The sequence below is a fragment of the Pelophylax lessonae genome (genome assembly GCF_965119305.1).
Source record: "Pelophylax lessonae genome assembly, chromosome: 8".
In the NCBI taxonomy this organism is placed as follows: Eukaryota; Metazoa; Chordata; class Amphibia; order Anura; family Ranidae; genus Pelophylax; species Pelophylax lessonae.
The window spans coordinates 73730587-73751610 of NC_138775.1; the positions used below are offsets into that span (position 1 = coordinate 73730587).

General features: G+C 44.1%; 1 protein-coding gene across 2 annotated transcripts in view; it reads left to right on the forward strand.

The window, feature by feature from the left end:
• The window catches only part of PTPDC1 (protein tyrosine phosphatase domain containing 1), a gene marked incomplete at its 5' end in the record, with an annotated part of 164202 nt that overhangs the window by 70068 nt on the left and 73110 nt on the right, over window positions 1-21024 (forward strand). Inside the window, 2 exons of one of the 2 annotated variants that reach the window (XM_082266074.1) lie at window positions 6529-6664; window positions 20384-20473. In XM_082266074.1, the coding sequence (XP_082122200.1) occupies window positions 6613-6664; window positions 20384-20473 (142 nt within the window). Of the gene's footprint in view, window positions 1-6528; window positions 6665-20383; window positions 20474-21024 lie in introns of those variants that run through there. The other variant, XM_082266075.1, reaches the window with a different exon arrangement.

Sequence of the window (21024 nt, forward strand, 5' to 3'; positions counted from 1 at the left end):
TATTAAAGTGGTTGTATAAAAAAAAAAAAACAGATGCGCCTGGTCACTGCTGGGGGGGGGGGGGGGGAGCTGACATGTTTCCCTGGCGTTTCTCCCGGGTTTGCGGGCTGCGGCGCTGTAAGTGGCCAGAGCCATGATGACGTCACCCCCGCGAGCAAGGCTCCGGCAAGAAGCTCTGAAGTTCCAGCACAATATGCCGCACCTTTAGAGCGCATGCGGCACTAACTTCAGCGGCTGCATGCAGGGTGAATATCTCCTAAACGGTGCCTGTTTAGAAGATATTCATTTTACCTACAGGTAAACCTTATTATAGGCTTACCTGTAGGTAAAAATAGCAAAGCGGTGTATACAACCGATTTAAGGGTGACACATATTTGTCCATAAACAGTTCTATAAAAGTAGGTTTGTCTTTAACCTCTTGTGGACCGCCTGCCGCCTTTTTACTGCGGCAGTGCGGCCCTCCTGCGCAAACCAAGGTAGACCTACGTCGGTTGTGCGCCTGCAGCTAGGGGGTGAGTGCGCGCCACTGGCGGCACGCTCCTCCCCCCCCCACTCGGCAGCGGGGAAGCCCATGCATGGGTCAGGCGGCTCAGATTGCTGCCTGACACTCGCAATCATTCCCCGCTGAGAGAGAAGAACGGTCAGCTGTTGTAAAATATGGCCTGGTCATTAAGGGGGAAAATCTTCCGGTCCAGAAGGGGTTAATGATGACAAGCAATGAATGGACATTTGTCTATTGGTGTAATGTTGTAAACATTGCTTGGTCATATACTGATAATATATTGTATTTTGTGTGTGTGTGTGTGTGTCTGTGTGTGTGTGTGTCTGTGTGTTTGTGTGTGTGTGTGTGTCTGTGTGTGTGTGTGTGTGTGTGTGTGTCTGTCTGTGTGTGTGTGTGTCTGAGTCTGTGTGTGTGTCTGTGTGTGTCTGTCTGTGTGTGTGTGTGTGTCTGTCTGTGTGTGTGTGTGTGTGTGTGTGTGTCTGTGTGTCTGTCTGTGTGTGTCTGTCTGTGTGTGTGTGTCTGAGTCTGTGTGTGTGTCTGTGTGTGTCTTTGTGTGTGTGTCTGAGTCTGTGTGTGTGTGTCTGTGTGTGTGTGTGTGTCTGTGTGTGTATGTGTCTGTCTGTGTGTGTGTGTGTCTGTCTGTGTGTGTGTGTTAGTATATGGAAGGAATAAATCCCTTAGACATATAGGTACTGGTACTCGTTACAAATCTGGGATAACCTATAATTAGTATAGGAGTAATATATAGGGAGTACATCATTAAGATAGGTAGGTACTATCAACTTGATGTATGATAGTTGTAGTTTCCTTACAGGTTTGAGGCTGTAAACTCAACCGCAATGTATTATCACCCCCCAAATTTACGTGTGAATGAGCATTGAGCTCTAAGATTGCCGCTGTGAAATACAACTAAAGGCTCATTCACAAGTGGTGCAGGCACTGCTACTCCTCTGAAAAGCGATCCGAATGTGTTTGACAGGTGGGGAGGATATGTTGTCTCCTAATTACCTGATTTAAGCCCACGATTGCTATACAATGCACGCCTTTGTGGCACAGTAGAATGGCAATTAGAGGTTTAAATTGGGTGTAAGGAGGAGACAAGGAGACAGTGTACAATCCTGTGCCCGGTCATCTTTGACTCCCATGTTGTTCAGGTAGATCTCCATGTCTTTAAAGAGGAGCTCCAGCCACCTGTCAAAAAATTAAAAGTCAGCAGCTACAAAAAAAGTGTAGCTGCTGACTTTTAAAAAACAGCCACTCACCTGTCCCACGGTCCGGCGGTGTACTCAGCCCAGCCGTCTTCATCCTCTGTCCTCCCTCGGCAGCACCAGCATCGTCACTATGGGCACCTGGCTGTGACAGCTTGCGGCGCTCGGAACGGGTACCTGTTTCCCCCCCGCCCCTCAAAAGTGCTAACCCCTGTTAGATTTTTTTCGCCATCTGTGTCCCATTGTGGAGATTTCCCTTCACTTCCTGTCCCATAGCCAAACAGGAAGTAAAAGGAAATCCCTGCAAATGAAGGGAATTCCTTAAGGACCCCCAGGTCGCCAGAACTAGTGTCCCCATTGGAAGATTTCTCCTCTATTACTTTTCTGGGGACAACCCATAATTTGGGATTTTCTTTTACTTGCACTTTCAATAATAATGGTAAACAGGACAAATATAGAGAGGGTGAATCTCCCTAATGGTGGCACAGACAGCTATAAAAACTAGCAAAAAATTTTGGGGGAGCATACCCATGTATTTCTAAAGCTGGTGCAGCTGTGAACCAAAAGACATGTATATTAAAAAAGAATAGCGCACACATGCAAAAGAAATTACCAAATTTGAAGACAATCCATAAATAAAAATGGGGATTTGGTCCCAACATATGGCCATATAGTGCTCAAGCCCACCACTACGTCAAAGTACCCCATTATCAGTGAGTCCTACACTATCCATTGCTGGGAAAGATGTGCAAATGCACTAAAGGGGACTCCTCCTATATCCACTTGATAGTGGACACTGATGGAGTACAGGTGTGTGTGTGTGGGGGGTGGGGTGGGTTGCTCAACCTCGGTAGTCTGGTCAGACCGAATACATAATAAACAAGCAAAAAATTTTGGGGGAGCATACCCATGTATTTCTAAAGCTGGTGCAGCTATGAACCAAAAGGGCTTGAGCACTATATGGCCATATGGTGGGACCAAATCCCCATTTTTATTTATGGATTGTCTTCAAATTTGGTAATTTCTTTTGCATGTGTGCGCTATTCTTTTTTAATATATATGTCTTTTGGTTCATAGCTGCAGCAGCTTTAGAAATACATGGGTATGGTCCCCCAAAATTTTTTGCTTGTTTATTATGTATTCGGTCTGACCAGACTATCGAGGTTGAGCAACCCACCCCACCCCCCACACACACCTGTACTCCATCAGTGTCCACTATCAAGTGGATATAGGAGGAGTCCCCTGTAGTGCATTTGCACGTCTTTCCCAGCAAGGAGTGTTGTCTCCAAGGGTTAGAAAGGCTGGATTCATCTCTTTTTCATAGATAGTGTAGGACCCACTGATAATGGGGTACTTTGACGTAGTGGTGGGCTTGAGCACGATATGGCCATATGGTGGGACCAAATCCCCATTTTTATTTATGGATTGTCTTCAAATTTGGTAATTTCTTTTGCATGTGTGCGCTATTCTTAGCTATAAAAACTGACAAGCATAATAATCCCTCTCCACTCTATCCAAAACGAAAAAAAAAAGTTTTGCCTTTAGTTATACTTTAAGATAAAACATCTTCTGTGTGCAGCAGCCCCCCTAATACCTACCTGACCCCATCTCAATCTAGCGATGTTGCAGGAGAGACTCGACTGCCTGGGATTTTCCCTCCTCATTGGCTCAGACAGCAGTGGAGCACCGTTGGCTCCTACTGCTGTGAATCAAAGTCAGTGAGCCAATGAGGAGAGAGAGAGGGGCGGAGCCTGGCCACAGCTCCATGTCTTAATAGACTCAGGGAGCTGCGGCTCGGCTCAGGTGGGGGGGCACTGCTGCTTGCTGTGGGGGGGCACTCGGCAGGAGGGAGGGACTAGGAGTGCCAAAGAGGGACCCGAGAAGAGGAGGATCCGGACTGCTCTTATTTTTAAGCAAAAAACAAAAGGAGACTTTAGTATTCATTTAAGTCTCATTCTCACCTGTGGCAGCCCTTGCCACCCTTCTGAAAAGCAATGTGTGGTGATCGATATGTCACCTCTTTACAGTCTTTATAACCATATAAAGGCTCGAGCCGCTCGACCACCACGCCGCAACTGCTTTGCACGTAATTACGGCGTGGGTGCAACAATTTAAATGGGTTGCATTTGGCAGCGGTACCACGCTGCGATGTGTGTACAGCTCTGAGCAGCTGCATTCCCTTCTTTAGGTGGGTGGCTCCACCTCCTATTTTTGCTTCCCCCTGACCGGCTGTGTAAATGAGCCCTTAGTGACGGGGTCTCTTTAACCTCTTGCCTACCGCCCACCGTAGTATTACTGCGGCAGGGCGGCTTGGCTGCGCAAAATCACGTAGAACTACGTGATTTCGTGCACGAGGTTTAGGCGGGACCGGCGGTGATTGCCGCTGCCCTCCTGCGATCGTCAGGGAAACTGACGAAGACTCGCCTGCTTATCTAAACAAAGTAGACAGATCTTCTGTCAGACAGGCAGGGAGAGATCATCAGTTTCAGCTAAGCTGAAACCGCGACCTCTCTGTGCCTGTCACAGAACCATCCTCCCCCCACACAGTTAGCAAGCACTTTAGGCATACATTTAACCCCTTTGATCACCCCCAGTATTAACCCCTTCCCTGCCAGTGTCATTTATACAGTAACAATGCATATTATTTAGCACTGATTACTGTATTAATGTCACTGGTCCCCAAAAAGTGTAAAAAATGTCGGGGGTCCGATCTGCCCGCCGCAATGCCGCAGTCCTGCTAAAAACCGCTGATAGCCGCCATTACTAATAAAAAATAAATAAATAAAAAAGTCTAAAAATATATCCCGTAGTTTGTAAACGCTATAACTTTTGAGCAAGCCAATTAAAATACGCTTTTTGGGATTTTTATTTGTAGCAGAATACAACTTGGCCTAAACTGATAAAAAAAATTACATTTTTTTAAAAATTTTTATTGGGAATGTTTTATAGCAGAAAGTAAAAAATGTTGCGTTTTTTTTCAAAATTGTCCGTTTTTTTTGTTTATAATGCAAAATCTAAAAACCGCAGAGGCGATCAAATACCACCAAAAGAAAGCTCTATTTGTGGGAAAAAACGGACATCAATTGTATTTGGGTACAGCGTCACACGACCGCGCAATTTTTCGTTAAAGTAGCGCAGTGCAGAATCACAAAAAATGGCCTAGTCATTAAGGGGGTAAAAGCTTGCGGGGCTGATGTGGTTAACATAGATAAATAGGTGATCAGACAAGAAATAGTCATACTCCTGAATGTTTGGGTGACCCAATATATGCATTAAGCTATTAGTGTGCAACATTGAAGGGTAACTCCACTTTCGTGGGGAAAAAATCTGCAAATAAAGAAAAAACAATATAGCGTATACAATTGCGACACAAATCATATTGTAATTGAATGTTATTAAAAATGACCTTTCCTTTTTAATCTGCAGCGGTTGTAATTTTCTGAAAATGCAATGCAATATGGCTACCTGGAGCTGTTCTGTACACAGAATGTATACTGAATGTATACACCCCAGAAATATAATTTCCTGCTTGTGTGATTGGCTCGCTGATTTTCCCAGAAGTCTGCCTAAAGGCTTGCCATACATGTTCAAATTTCTTGTACAATTTTCTGTTAGATTTACCAAAAACCATATAATATGAGGTCAAAACTAAACAACACTTTCAACTGTTTTCCATTAGGCAGGTCTTTGTACTACATAGTTGAAGGTAAATTTAATGAAAATTGTACTGGAAATTGTAAGAAAATTGTTTAATGTATGGCCAGCCTAATATACAAGTCAGATTTCTGGCATCCCCTACAACAAAAATGTCATTTTTGGTGAGATACTCCCAATAGGAACATATCTAAAAGGGATGCAGACCCAGCAGCTTTCCTCATTAGAGCCCCGCAGCTGCCACAGCTGATAGATAAATATGAAACCACTACCATTAGACCCACTCAGCACAGAGACACAGAGGAACAAACAATGATTTCTTCAGAATAACAAATGGTAGGAACCTGCAACAAAGTTTGTTAAAATCTTTGTAATGTACAGAGATCACCCAGAGGGGAATGTTTTTTTCTCAACAAAAGTGGAGTTACGCTTTAAGGGCTTGTTTACATTTGCGACTAGGTGGCGGTAAAAGAATGCCACATTTTTAATGTTCCTCCTCCCTAAGGTGCAATGGCAGCAGATAGGGGTGCTTACATGCCCTGAGCACGATGTTTTGCTTCATGGCCATGGCAAAAATGATCCTTTCTATTGCATTTGGCAGCCAGTATTGCTGCTGAGCACAACCTATTCAAGTGAATGGGGTCGTGCCACAACCACGTTTCATGTGGTTTTGGCCCAGTGGTGTGGCATTTATGGTGTTAAAACAGGCATGTCGCCTCTTCGCTGCCTGTCAAACTGCCCCTGAATAGAGATCCAAACCTGGATCACTTTTCGGAGACACGGCAATGGCGTCGCACGTCTAAACCTTGCCTTACTGCAGCTTTTTTATTGCCCTTTGTTGAGTTGAAGCTGTGGTTTATTGTTCATTATACCTGTTATCAAATGCTTAAATTAAACTGGTTGCCTTGCCTTTGACAAAAGCTTAGGGCTAGAAAGATAGAAAGATAAATGTTTGTTTAATCCAAAATAAGGAGCGTCGATTTGTTTCTACAGAGATGTATTAATAAAAAATTCAAGAGTCTCTTCCTTCTTGGGCCTGTCAATATGGCATGTGGGAGGCACGTCACGGGGCACGTCACGCCATGGCATGGATTCAGAGTCATGGCTTAGGGAATAATAAAGCTTTTCTCATCTAAAAGGGCTGATGGACAAAAAGCTGATTGTTCGCGGTAGATGCTAAAAGCTTGCCTCAGACATCTGAATAGAAGATGCGTCTGTGCTTTCTGAGCATAGAAGAGATATTGGACAATGTCGTATAAACTTAAAGCCTTCAAAAACTCCGCAAGAAGAAACCCATTCGGTGAGCCCATCATGTCTGTATTTTTACTCTGGGGAAGGATCGGTTGTCTAGGTGTGATTTGTTGTTATGTGTTGGTTTTATAGTACATGCTATTTATTTGTGTAGGAATGTAGATAAGAGCTGCTGATTCTGCTTTCTTCATAGCTGGGCTCCCGGCAAACAGCTAAATACACATACAGGTGAGCTGTATTACTTGTTATTTCTGTCCACCCTGTGCTGAGATTTACACAGTTCTGCCATGCAGCATAGCCGTGTCTGGCAGGGCAGGGGATCTGATTTTTCTCTGCTGCAGCAATGACACCTGCCTCCACCCAATGAATGGACAGTGCAAAGAGAAGCAGCAGACAGACGGGATCATCTCTCTGTCCCTCTGCTTCTTGCACTGCAGCAGAAATGAATTAGAAAAGGAGTTCCCAAACTGTTGGTCGCAAGCTAAGTTTGAGTGGTCGCCAGCGGGTTTTACTGAGAGCGGGGTTAGGGCTGCCCAGGCATCGGCAGCGCACTGTGTTACATGCAGAGATGAATAGTATCTAAGTAGAACTACTTCACTACTGTACTTAAGTACCAAAAGGCGGTATCTCTACTTTCCTAGAGTAGAATTTTTTTCTCCTACTTCCACTTTTACTTCACTACATTTTTTCGATGATTTCAATACTTCTACTTCGATATTTTTTTTGTGCTGCATAGTTACTCGTTACAATTATAAAAATGACCACTGCCAGAACAGTAGATGGCAGCTTTCATGAAGCTCAAAAAAAATGTGTATAATGTCATGTGTACTTTTGACTTCTTTCTTTAATAACTTTAACTTTAATAAACTTTTGACTTCTTTCTTTAATAACTACATAACACAGTACTTGTACTTTTACTTTCAGTATTTGAGTAGCAAATTTTTTTAAAAAACTACTTGTAATACTTAAGTACAAAAAATGTTGAATACTTTAGTACTTCTACTCAAGTCACTTTTTGATCGAGCACTTCCACTTCTACTCAAGTCACTTTTTGATCGAGCACTTGTACTTTTACTCAAGTATGGGTTTCGAGTACTTTATACAACTCTGGTTACATGGAAGGATCAGGCAGGGCCTTTAGCTCCACTGACACTCCGTCCCCGTCCCTTGCCGTGCGCGCTGTTCTGTACGGGAGGCGGCGCCTCGGGGTAGTGTTCAGAGCCGTTATCAGAGTGCAGGCCATCGGATCAGAGCTGAGCGCCAGGATCAGTCACCAGGTAGGCCAGACACCGCTTGATGGCTTATGTATGCGGGTTGGCAACCCACATTTGCACAGGCATAGCAGCCCATTGATTCGAATGTGCTGCTATGCCTGCGTTTTCCGCTGAAAAAAATGCATGCAGAATTTAAAAAAAATGCAGGGGCCGTGAAATCCATCCTGCTTTTGCACCCTGCGACTTACCTGCAGTTCCTGCACACACAAACTGTTTTCTTAAAATGCTGAGCCCACGTATATAAAAATGCAGAAAGCTTGCCAGTGCAGGAACTGCAGGTAATTCGCATGGCGCAAAAGCAGGATGGATTTCAAGGTAACTGCCTTTTTTAAAATTCTGCATGCACCTTTTTTTTGTGGAAAATGAGGGCATAGCAGCCCATTCGAATCAATGGGCTGCTAAGCCTGTGCAAATGTGCGTCACCAACCCGCATAAATAAGCCATCAAGCAGTGTTTTTGCATGCGTAAAACGAGGGCATAGCAGCCCATTCAAATCATTGGGGTGCTATGCCTGTGCAAATGTGGGCAGCCAACCCGCATACATGTGAACCAGGCCTAAAGCAGTAGTAAAGTAATTTACAAATAAAAACACCGGTCCCCCTGCAGGTTTAACCACTTCTGGACCGCAAGGATTTGCCCCCTTGGTGACCAGGCCATCGGATCGGAGCTGAGCTGGCCAGGACCAGTCACCAGGTAGGACAGACACTGCTTAATGGCTTATTTAAGGCCTGGTTCACATGTATACGGATTGACGGCCCACATTTGCACAGGCATAGCAGCCCATTGATTAGAATGTGCTGCTATGCCTGCATTTTCCGCTGAAAAAAGGTGCATGCAGGATTTAAAAAAATGCAGGGGCCGTGAAATCCATCCTGCTTTTGCACCATGCGACTTACCTGCAGTTCCTGCACACGCAAACTGTGTTTTTAAATGCTGGGCCCACGTATATAAAAACGCAGAAAGCTTGCCAGTGCAGGAACTGCAGGTAAGTCGCATGGTGCAAAAGCAGGATGGATTTCACGGCCTCTGCATTTTTTTAAATCCTGCATGCACCTTTTTTCAGCGGAAAATGCAGGCATAGCAGCACATTCTAATCAATGGGCTGCTATGCCTGTGCAAACCTGCATACATGTGAACCAGGCCTGAAGCAGTAGTAAAGTAATTTACAAATAAAAACATCGGTCCTCTTGCAGGTTTAACCACTTCTGGACCGCAAGGATTTGCCCCCTTAATGACTAGGCCATTTTTTGCGATTCAGCACTCTGTTATTGTAACTAACAATTGCTCGGTCGTGCGACACTGTACTTAAATAAAATTGATGTCCTTATTTTCCCACAAATAGAGCTTTCTTTTGCTGGTCTTTGATCACCTGTATGATTTTTTTATTTTTTGTGCTATAAACACAAAAAGCGACAATATTCAATTACAAGCAAGTGTGTCCCGAAAAACAACTGTATTCAGAAGTGGGCCACGGCCCAAAAAAAGTGTGGGAAGCCCTGAATTAGACCCTTTTTCTTATCCTCTAGTCTGAGGACTGCAGAAGGATGATACCAGGTCAAATTCAGGCACCTATACTGCTTGTTATAAAAAAAATACACTTAAAACAGTTGCAAACCGCTGGACGTTAATTTTTTTTTTTCTTACCTGCAAGGTAAAGCCATAATTTGCTTGTATGCATCGCATACTAGCACATTATGTGAAACTTACCTGAAAACAAAGCATTACATTACTGGAGGCCGCTAACATCTACACCCATCTTGCTTCCAGGTTCGTGGACTTCGGCTCTGTGACTGGCTGGAGCCGCAATGACGTTATTCCCGCGCATACACGTGGGAGCCACTGTTAACGGCACAGGGCTCTGAAGGAACGGCCACCCATGCATACCCGTGCATGCACCAGTGATGTCACTGGCTGCATGTAATGTAAGTATCTCCTAAACGGTGCACGTTTGGGAGATATTTACACAACCTATAGGTAAACCTTATCATAGCCTTACCTATAGGTAAAATTTAATGTTGGAAGATTACTCCTGCTTTTGGGATCTGTTAATGAATATACACCGATCAGCTATAACATTATGACAACTGACAGGTAAGGTGAATAATATTGATTATCTCGTTACTATGTTGTCTGAATGTGAGTGGGATATTTCAGGCAGTAAATTAACATGTTTTCCTTGAATAGAAAAAAAAAACTGCTAAATGGCCATGTATGTCCATATATAAAAAGACACCTTCATCCCAATTGAACATGTAAATAATTTCAAAGAGTTTCCATGAGGCAGACGCGAAGAATTGCCCAACTCCAGTGGTGGAAGACGCCAATCCACCCTATACTGAGTAGGCCATCGCAACCGCGACGTGGGAAGTCAGAGAAACAGAGGGAGGGGGGCTAGGTGGGATTTTAATGGTGTTTTCAACAGATTATAAAGACAAAGCAATAAAAATCAAAAGTTATTTTATTACATCAAAAAATGACATTAAAAGTGCAAAAGACAGAATGAGTATATCCATTCAAAGAGCACATGATATAACAAGTAAATACATTATAACATAATAATTTATTCCATGTCCTACCTGTTATAATGTATTTACTTGTTATATCATGTGCTCTTTGAATACACACACACATATATCTATATATAATATATAATGCATGAATTATAATCTAATCAATAATATAATTTTATTATATATATTATATATTAAATAATAAAATAATATTATTGATTCGATTATAATTCACGCGTTTGTGTTTCAAATTTATCACATCTGGGATGTCTACTAGAGTCTTGTTTTGGTCAGGTTTAAGTCAGTAATTACTAAGAATTGTAGGCCTATAATACATAACGCCAAATTTCCATGAAAACAATTGTACCGCTTTTGGTACAGAATTCCTGACAGAATCATACCGCCAGGGAGGTTAAAGGATTTGCTACTGACGGCTTGGTGCCAGATACCACAGCACACCTTCAGAGGTCTAGTGGAGTCCTACCTCAACAGATTATGGTGGGTTGTCAGAATGTTATGGCTGATCAGTGTAGGGTGGTTCTACATTTGTTTGTATCTAATATACAGTTCTATTCAAAATTATTCAACCCCCACTGAAATTGATTGTTTTGGCCAGTTTGACATTGATTTTGATCATTCAGTCATCCTGCTTACAATTAAATCACAGAGGCACGTGTAGGTCAGACAAATATAACATAACATTTATAATGAAATAACCACAAATGTCTTTTCTGTGCTCACATCATTATCAGTTTTATTCAACCCCCAAGTGACATTCTTAGTACTTAGTACAACATCCTTTTACAGTTATAACAGCTTTTAAACGTGAAGCATAGCTTGACACAAGTGTCTTGCAGCGATCTACGGGTATCTTCGCCCATTCGTCATGGGCAAAAGCCTCCAATTCAGTCACATTCTTAGGCTTGTGCACTGCAACTGCTTTCTTTAAGTCCCACCAGAGGTTCTCAATCGGATTTAAGTCTGGTGACTGTGATGGCCACTCCAAAATGTTCCAGCCTTTAATCTGCAACCATGCTCTAGTGGACTTGGAGGTATGCTTTGGATCATTGTCCTGTTGAAAGGTCCAACGTCTCCCAAGCCTCAGGTTTGTGACGGACTGCATCACATTGTCATCCAATATCTCCTGGTACTGAAGAGAATTCATGGTACCTTGCACACGCTGAAGCTTCCCTGTACCTGCAGAAGCAAAACAGCCCCAAAGCATGATTGACCCCCCTCCATGCTTCACAGTAGGCAAGGTGTTCTTTTCTTCATAGGCCTTGTTCTTCCTCCTCCAAACATAGCGTTGATCCATGGGCCCAAACAGTTCTAATTTTGTTTCATCAGTCCACAGAACACTATCCCAAAACTTTTGTGGTTTGTCCACATGACTTTTGGCATACTGCAGTCGACTCTTCTTATTCTTTGGAGACAGCAAGGGGGTGCGCCTGGGAGTTCTGGCATGGAGGCCTTCATTACGCAGTGTGCGCCGTATTGTCTGAGCAGAAACTTCAGTTCCCACATCTGACAAATCTTTTCTCAGTTCCTCAGCAGTCACACGGGGACTTTTCTCCATTCTACGCTTCAGGTAGCGCACAGCAGTCAAAGTCAGCATCTTCTTTCTGCCACGACCAGGTAGCGTTTCAACAGTGCCCTTTGCCTTGAATTTACGAATGATGCTTCCTATGGTGTCTCTTGGTATGTTTTTAACATCTTTGCAATCTTCTTATCGCCATTGCCCTTCCTGTGAAGAGTAATCACCTCTTCTCTTGTCTTCCTGGACCATTCTCTTGACTTCACCATGTTTGTAACCACACCAGTAAATGTCTAGAAGGAGCTGAGTATCACAGTCATTTTAACCACTTTAACTCCGCTCACTGTGCCTCTACTGCGGCACAGTGGCTCGTTATCGTCCAGCGACGTAGACCTACGTCGCTGGACTCCTCCCCCTGTAGGCGGCGCTCCCGCTGTTTTCATTCACAGCGGGAGTCGGGCCAGGGGAGGAGCGGCAGCGATCGCCGCTGCTCTTCCCCGATCGTCGGGGAATCTAGTTTGGAGATCCGCCCGCCTGTGTAAACAGAGCGGGCGGATCTCCTAAGTGACAGGGAGTGACAGATCGGAGTGTTCAGCATAGCGATTTGTCCCTGACTCACTCAGTCATCTACCCCCCCCCCCCACACGTCAGTAAGCACCAGGCATACATTAACCCCTCCCTCTCCAATAAAATTAACTCCTTCCCTGCCAGTGTCATTTTTACAGTAACAGTGCATATTTATAGCACTGATTACTGCAGTAATGTCACTGGTACCCCCAAAAATGTTAGTCAAGGGTCCGATCTGTCCCCCGCAATGTCGCAGTCCCGGAAAAAAAATCGCAGATCGCCGCCATTACTCGTTAAAAAAAATAACACCAAAAATGACAGAAATCTTTCCCTTAGTTAGTAAACGCAATAACTTTTGCGTAAACCAATCAAAATACGCATATTGTGATTTTTTTTACCAAACATAGCAGAAAACAAATTGGCCAAAAATTTTAAAAAAATTAGATTTTTAGTTTTACATTTTTTTGGGGGGGGGATTTCATATAAAAAATTTCATTTTTTCAAAATAAACGCTATTTTTTTGTTTATAGCGCAAAAAGTAAAAATCGCACAGGTGATCAAATACCACCAAAAGAAAGCTCTGTCTGTGGGGAAAAAAGGACGTATAGTTTGTTTGGCTACGGCGTTGCACGACCGCGCAATTGTCAGTTAAAGTCGCACAGCGCTGAATCGCAAAAAGTGGCCTGGACGTAAGACAGCAAAATCCTCCGGTGGTAAAGTGGTTAAAGCTGCCCAATTGGTGCTTATTAGGCTTTATTGCTGCTCCCTGACATCCACAGGTGTTTCCAATACCTGATTGAAAACACTTCAATGAACCTCTGTTCTTCAGAGTGGTAGTCTTTAAGGGGTTGAATAATTGTGTCAATGAAGAATTCATAAAAGAAACATTTACTACTGTATTACAAAACCAATTGATGTCATTTTAGTTGCATATGGTTCTTTAAGAAGTCCTTGTAGGATTTCATTCTGAATACAATTACAAATGTACACTAAATTCCCTAAAACCCTTTACAGCATTGGGGGGGTTGAATAATTTTGAATACAACTGTATTTGGCTGGAGATGGCCAATTAAGTCTAAAAAGTCTCTACTACTATACTCCCTTGTACTTGTGTAAATGGCGATGCTTCTCCACATCGGTTTTTACTTGCTCAACCTGCGCGTGCACGTACAGTGTAATTTCCCCAAGGTGACACTTTAATATACGTACATGTGTGGGTAAATACCAATGCACAGAAGCATCAATGTTTGCACAAGCACATAGGCGTATAGCCATTACCTCCTAAGGATGAGCCCCCCTGTGGCTACCCACTTTCAGGAAAACACGCTTTATTTTTTTCTAGCTAGGCATATTTTACTTGTATCTGTGTGCATGTAGCCTAAGATTTTGGGGGTGCTGGTGGAAGGGGGCAGTTAAAGCATAACCATACAAGTATACAGTTATCTTTTATACAGGAAAAACAAGTTTGCCAAAAAAAGGTACAAAAGAATAAAATATCCGGACTTCCCTGTGTACTCTCAAAAAAGGAAATTTCTGTGATGTATGATCACAGTCAGGTTAAAGTGACTCGGTCATCTTGCCCATGAAGGGCCCTCAGATCCCTTACGGCCATACTCACGTGCCGAATATCGGGTGGCATCAGCCGGTTCAAGAAAACCCAGGCCAAAATTCAGCCGTGTGTATCGCAGCTGGTCTAACAGAAGCTGACCGTTTGGCAAGCTTTTATCGAAGGGGCACGACCGAAAAAGGTCTGCCGATTGGCATCCAAACAGCCAATGGCTGAGAGTGCTGACCGGTGTGTTCCGGGGGAGGGGTGGGGTTGAGGTTAGTACAGTGGCTCCTCCTGAGCTCTTCAGTTTTTTTGTTTTTTTTTCAGCCCACTGGGTTGAATGAAAAAAAAAAAATATCAGTGCATAGCAAGCTTTACACTCATCTAACCTGTGCTGCGTCTTCCTCTGTCACGACCCATGACAACACCTGACACTTCCAGGTATAGGGAACCATGTGACCTGCTCTCCTGTGACAGCGCTAAAGCCTGGTACACACTATTTTTTTTTTTAGTTTAACCCAGCTGGTTGAACAGAAAAAAAAACTGAAGAGCTAAGGAGGAGCCACTGTACTAACAATCCGATGTTAGTACAGCAACTCCCCGCTGAGTTTTTGTGTTCTGACAGGGGGATGCCCCCCGCCAGAACACACTGGTCAGCGCTCTCATTTATTGGATGAGGATCAATAGATCTTTTTCGGTCATGCCCCTTCGACAGAAGCCTGTTGAATGGCCAGCTTCTGTCGGACCGGCTTCCGTATGCTGCGCGATATTCACCTCCATTGTTTAATAACAAACATGTCATACTTGCCTGCTCTGTACAGTGGTTTTGAACAGAGCAGCCCAGATCCTCCTCTTCTCGGGACCTCCACCGGTTGTCCTGGCTCCTCCCTCTTGTCGGATGCCCCCAAAGCAAGCAGCTTGCCCTGGGACCACCCAAGCAGGTGCGCTCCCGACCCGCAGCTGTATGTGTCCATTCACACATGGTTCGGCCCCACCCCCTCTGTCTCCTGATTGGCTCAATGGCTGTTGATTTTGCTGCCAAAAGCCTATCAGGAGTGCGAGTCCCAGGAGAGGCAAGGCTCTTGTGGATATCGATGGATCGAGAGGGGGCCCAGGTAAGTTAACCACTTGCTGATCGCCGCAAGTACATATACTGCGGCGGTCAGCCCCTCACAGGCAAAGTGACGTCACTAGCCTGTGAGGCTCTGGGGAGCAAGCGCGCGCCACCGGAGGCGCGCTCCCGCTCCTGCTCGGTCACGGACCCCCCCCCGCGCGCGTGTGCCCGGTGGACCCGATGTCCGCCAGGCACTCGCGAGCCGGAGAAAGGCAGGCGGCTGATGTAAACAAGCCGCCTGTCATTCTCCCCTGTGTAAGAATAGTGATCATACGGTTCTACTATGTAGGACCGTTGATCACTGTTCCTACACCTCAAGCCACAGCCAATCACAGTAAGAAACACGCCCCTAGGGACACACACAACCCCTCCCTCTCAAAAAAAAAAGTTAACCCCTTCACTGCCAGTGTCATTTTACAGTAACAGTGCATATGTATAACTGATTACTGTAGTAATATCACTGGTAACCCCAAAAGTGTCAAAAATGTCAGTCAAGGGTCCGATCTGTCCGCCGCAATGTCGCAGTCCCGCAAAAAAAAAAGCAGATCGCCGCCATTACGCGTTAAAAAAAAAACAACAAAAATGACAAAAATCTTTCCCTTAGTTAGTAAACGCAATAACTTTTGCGCAAACCATTTAAAATACGCTTTTTGCGATTTTTTTTTTTACCAAACATATGTAGCATAAAACAAATTGGCCGAAAATGTTAAAAAATTTTGATTTTGACCTTTTTTTTGGGGGGAATTTCATATAAAAAAATGTGAAAAATATTGTTATTTTTTGCAAAATTTACGCTCTTTTTTTGTTTATAGCGTGTGATCAAAAAATCGCACAGGTGATCAAATACCACCAAAAGAAAGCTCTGTTTGTGGGAAAAAAAAGGACGTCAAATTCGTTTAGGTACAGCGTCGCACGACTGCGCAATTGTCCGTTAAAGTCACGCAGTGCCGAATCGCAAAATACCCCCTGGTCAGGAAGGGGGTAAAATCTTCCGGGGCTTAAGTGGTTAAGGCCTGGCAGACAATCAGCAGACCACATGACCAAGACAGTGACAGTGCTTAGAGACGCGCCATCTGCGATGCAGAAAGAAGTGCCAAGGAAAGCAGAGTAAAGGGCATCCGGGGCCCATTTACAGAAGTACTCTCACTTTTCCTTGCATGGGCACGGTGGAAGTGTCTTTTTAAGGCAATTCCTGAAACCATTCAGTTCCGTACATAAAAGGTCTTATGTGTACATATTACTCATGGCAGACATTTGAATTTGATGAAATAGAAGGGTCAGCAGATAATGGGAAATGGGTGAAATGCAGTTTGAAGCTCTTTTGTTCCTCAGTCATTACTCATAAGCGGCAATGCAGTGATTATTACTGAGCACCGTAATCACCTGCTGAGTTTACTGATATATTAGTATTTGCAGGGAGCGGTGCCTGGGTTCTGGCTGCAGCTGGCTTCTTGTGTCATGAAATGGTTTTTCAGCAATAATATGTCAGTGACTAGTGGCATCGTGTTCAATGAATGATTGCACATTTGGGATTATCTTATTGCGTATGAGTTTGATGTGCACTTATCGTTTTTCTTTTTTTGCAGTATACACGCAAGATGTTAAACATGGCGTATAGTCTTTTTTATTTATACAATGTTATATATAAATGTGAAGGTGATACTAAAAGTTCAGGTTGTAAAAATAATAAAAAATACAGTTCTAACATTTTATACTTTCCTGCTGTGTGCAAAACCGTCCCCTAATCCTCCTCTCCTCGAGTCCCCCCGTCGGCTCCTCCCTCCTGCTGAGTACCCCCAAAGCAGGTTGCTTGCTCTGGAGGCACTCATGTGTGCTCACTTCCAAGCTACCTCTGTGTGTCAATAAGACACAAAACATGGCTCGGCTCTGCCCCCCGCTTCCACCCCACTGGCTGTGATTGACATACACCAATGGCTACTTCTGTTGTTTCTAAGCCAATGAAGAGGGAGAAACCCCAGAGAGCCACTGCTCTCTAGCACATCGCTGGATCAGGCTCGGGTAAGTATTTGTGTGAAATGCCTGGTGTTCCTGCCAGTGCTCCTACTTTCTTTTTTTTTTAATGACCACACTAGGTATGAGAGCACAGTGTGGTTAGTTTTCTAACAGTGCTGGGAACTCAGCCTACTCCTCCAATGATCAGCCTTGTGCTGACATGCACTTTTCCCCCCCTGCACAGCGCATAGCCATTAGTTGGGAAGATCAGTGTACTGCTGTTTCTCCTTTCCCAGTTTAAAATATTTAAAATGGTTGTATAGGCTGAAGGATTTTTACCTTCATGAATTCTGTGCATGAAGGTAAAAAACCTTAACTATGCAGCTCTCCCCCTAAGCCCCCTTACCTGAGCCCGATCCAGCGAAGTGCACAAGAGCAGCTGCTGTCCCAGCTCCATGCCTCATCAATGGCTCAGGGACAGGAGCAGGAGCCATTGCCTCCCGCTGCTATCAATACCAGCCAGTGAGGAAGGAGCAGGGCCCAACCCCACTCTGTGTGTCTTTTAGACACACAGAGCGGGGCTCAGGAGCTCTGCCATAGCAAACGGTTTGCTATAGAGGCACTTGGCAGGGGAGAGTAGCCATCTGCACCGGAGGGGGACCTGAGAAGAGGAGGATAGTGGCTGCTCTGTGCAATACCATTGCCCTAAAATGCAAGGAGTGACGCACTGCAGCAGGACAGCCCCATATGTAAGGGGCCTAAAAATACAGATGTCTTTATGTTTTAAATATCCTGTTCTCTATGTATTGCTTCATTTGGGTGGAATTCCTGGTGATCCTACCAGTCCCTCTGCTTTCCTGTTTTAAACTGACAACATTAGGCATGAGAGCACATCCATTCAAGTGTGGTCACTTTTCTGGCTGTGCTGGGAGCAGAGCCTGCCTGTCCTGCAATGGCCAAGACTTGTACTGACATGCCCCTCCTGTATAACCATTCACTAGGAAGATCAGTGTGCTGCTTGTTCCCTATCCCCTCCTGCTTTTACACACACATGAATTTTAATGGCATCCCAGTCTTATGCCTCGTACACATGCAACGATTATCGGCCGACTTTTGTCCAGTGTTGTTTTGTTGGTTGAAATGTGCTCTAGACTGCACACAAATTTTCTCGGCCAACAAAAACCAACTTCAGAAGTGATGTCATGTGCTGGTTTACTTTCCGTGTGTTTTTTCTTCTCTGAGCATGCCCAGTCTTGCTCATCAGATTTTTGTCTGCCGAAATCTGTACTGACTGACGAAAAATCGGCCGTTGTGGTGAAGGCCAACGAAAATTTTATAGCCTGCACACCAGATTTTATTCGGCCGAAAAGTCGGAGTCGGTTGTCGAAAGCATCATACCAACAAGCCAAAAATCGGCCGATCGGACGTTGGCCGAAAAGTAATGGCCAAATATCGATGCGTGTGTACGAGGCATTAGTCTGTAGGGTTCAATATTCAGTTGGCCAACCCTTTGCAGCTAAAACAGCTTCAACTCTTTTGGGAAGGCTGTCCACAAGGTTTAGCAGTGTGTCTATGGGAATGTTTGACCATTCTTCCAGAAGCGCATTTGTGAGGTCAGGCACTGATGTTGGAGAGAGAGCCTTGCTCGCAGTCTCCGCTGTAGTTTATCCCAAAGGTGTTCTATGAGGTTAAGCTAAGGACTCTATGCAGGCCAGTCAAGTTCCTCCACCCCAAACTCGTTCATCCATGTCTTTATGGACCTTGCTTTGTGCACTGGAAATCCACAAGGTGGTGGGAGGAGTCTGCACCTATTATTTGGAATAGCACCTGTTTGATTCCTGCACCTTTGAAAATATATTCATCTTGTTTTGTCACATATATATGGTATTATGGTATTATGGCATTATATATATATGGACTTTTTATTGACTTTGATTTCATACACTCTTCCTTTATTTCATTATTGGAATATATTGTTGTATATCACATTGGTTTATATATGATTTTGCGCACCAATAAGCTGTGGAGAAAAAAAAACAGGCAGGGAAGAGAAGGAGGAATGCTTTAAAGGGGAAAGGGAGGGACATACTTTATCTGTTTTTGTTTACAAAAAGTTACAGGCAAAGGAATTTTAATTGTCCTTTAGGTTAATCATTTTTGACTTCTTTCTTTAATAACTACATAACACAGTACTTGTACTTTTACTTTCAGTACTTGAGTAGCAAATTTTTTTAAAAAAAAACTACTGGTACTTTTACTTTCAGTACTTGAGTAGCAAAATTAAAAAAAAAAACTACTTGCAATACTTAAGTACAAAAAATGTTGAATACTTTAGTACTTCTACTCAAGTCACTTTTTGATCGAGCACTTCCACTTCTACTCAAGTCACTTTTTGATCGAGCACTTGTACTTTTACTCAAGTATGGGTTTCGAATACTTTATACAAGTGTGTGTTTTATTACACCCTTGTTAGCCCCTACAATCTCCTGTTCATCCTAATGCTTATATACCTTACAATACCTGCTTATTCGGAGAAAACATTTTTTAATTCCTCTCATTTTACAACAGCCCTGAAGTGAGGTCATGTTCTTGTGTCAAAAAGGTAGGATTGAATGTAAGAGTAAAGCTGACACTGGGGTAGATTTACTAAAGAATTGAATGCTCAGACCCCTTTCACACAGGCGATCCAATCCAATCCGCCTGATCAGATGCTCCTTGCATCTCTATGGGGCAGTGGGGGTCAGCGGAGACATCTCCGCTGATACCCCGCTGCTATCCGATCCTGTCCGTGAAATCCAGACGGATGGAAACCCTATTTTCCATCCGTCTGGAGGATTGGATCGGATCGGATGAGAATGGACAGGCGGTCATAGGGGACTGCGGGGGTCTGACAGCTCCGTCTCTGCACACAGAGCGGAGACGGAGCTGTCATCCGCCTGCTCAGCGGGGATCAGCGGATCGATCCCCCCGCTGAGCAGAGCGGACTCCATCGGGCGGTGCGCCCATGTGAAAGGGGCCTTACTGTGCATGACGTTCATACTGAATGCTCAATCATGTATAAAGGAAATTAAAAGAATGTATTCTTGTGAAAACAGGTTCACCTTATCTACTAACATTTACTTTGCAGTCAAACAACCTTTATACTCCTTTAGTAAATCAACCCCACTGTGTTCTTGCACATCGTAAGGTCTGTATGATTGAATATGCTAGGAAGTAAAATGTGTATCCCTTTATGTTTCAGCATCTTTCTTCTTTGTTTCCATGCAGTTGTTGCAATGACGTCTGGAGTCCTGATTCAGAATGATTTTCTGTGCTGTACCTCTGCGAACAACACTCATCAAGCAGCAATGAGCTCAGGTACCAATCTTATATGACTAATATTCCACCATCAATATATGGTCCTAACATCAACGTATTGTACATACTGCATTATAAATGATCAAAAGATTTCAAAGAACATTGATAATGTTGGAGAAGTTTTTTTTTATTTAACCAGTTCTGGGCCGGAAGGATTTGCCCCCTTAAAGTGGAGTTCCACTCAAAAGTGGAACTTCCGCTTTAGGTGGTCCTGACCCCCTGATATGACACATTTGCCATGTCATTTTTTGTGGGGGGTACCTAGTTTTCACACTTTTCCACTTCCGCACGGGCCGTCTAGGTGGCTCGGGCAGAAGTTCTCCTCTCCCTTCCCTCCCTGAAATGTTCTGGGACACGTCACAGGTCCCAGAGGATTGCTCGTCCATTCAGGACACGCAGCACATCTCGCGCATGCGCAGTGCGCGCCCTGCTGTGAAGCCGCAAGCTGTCACAGCCGGGGGGCTACACTAGAGATGCTGGCGCCACGGGGAGAAGAAGGAGAGAACCGAGGCTCCCCCTGGCCACATCACTGGACGGTAGCACAGGTGAGT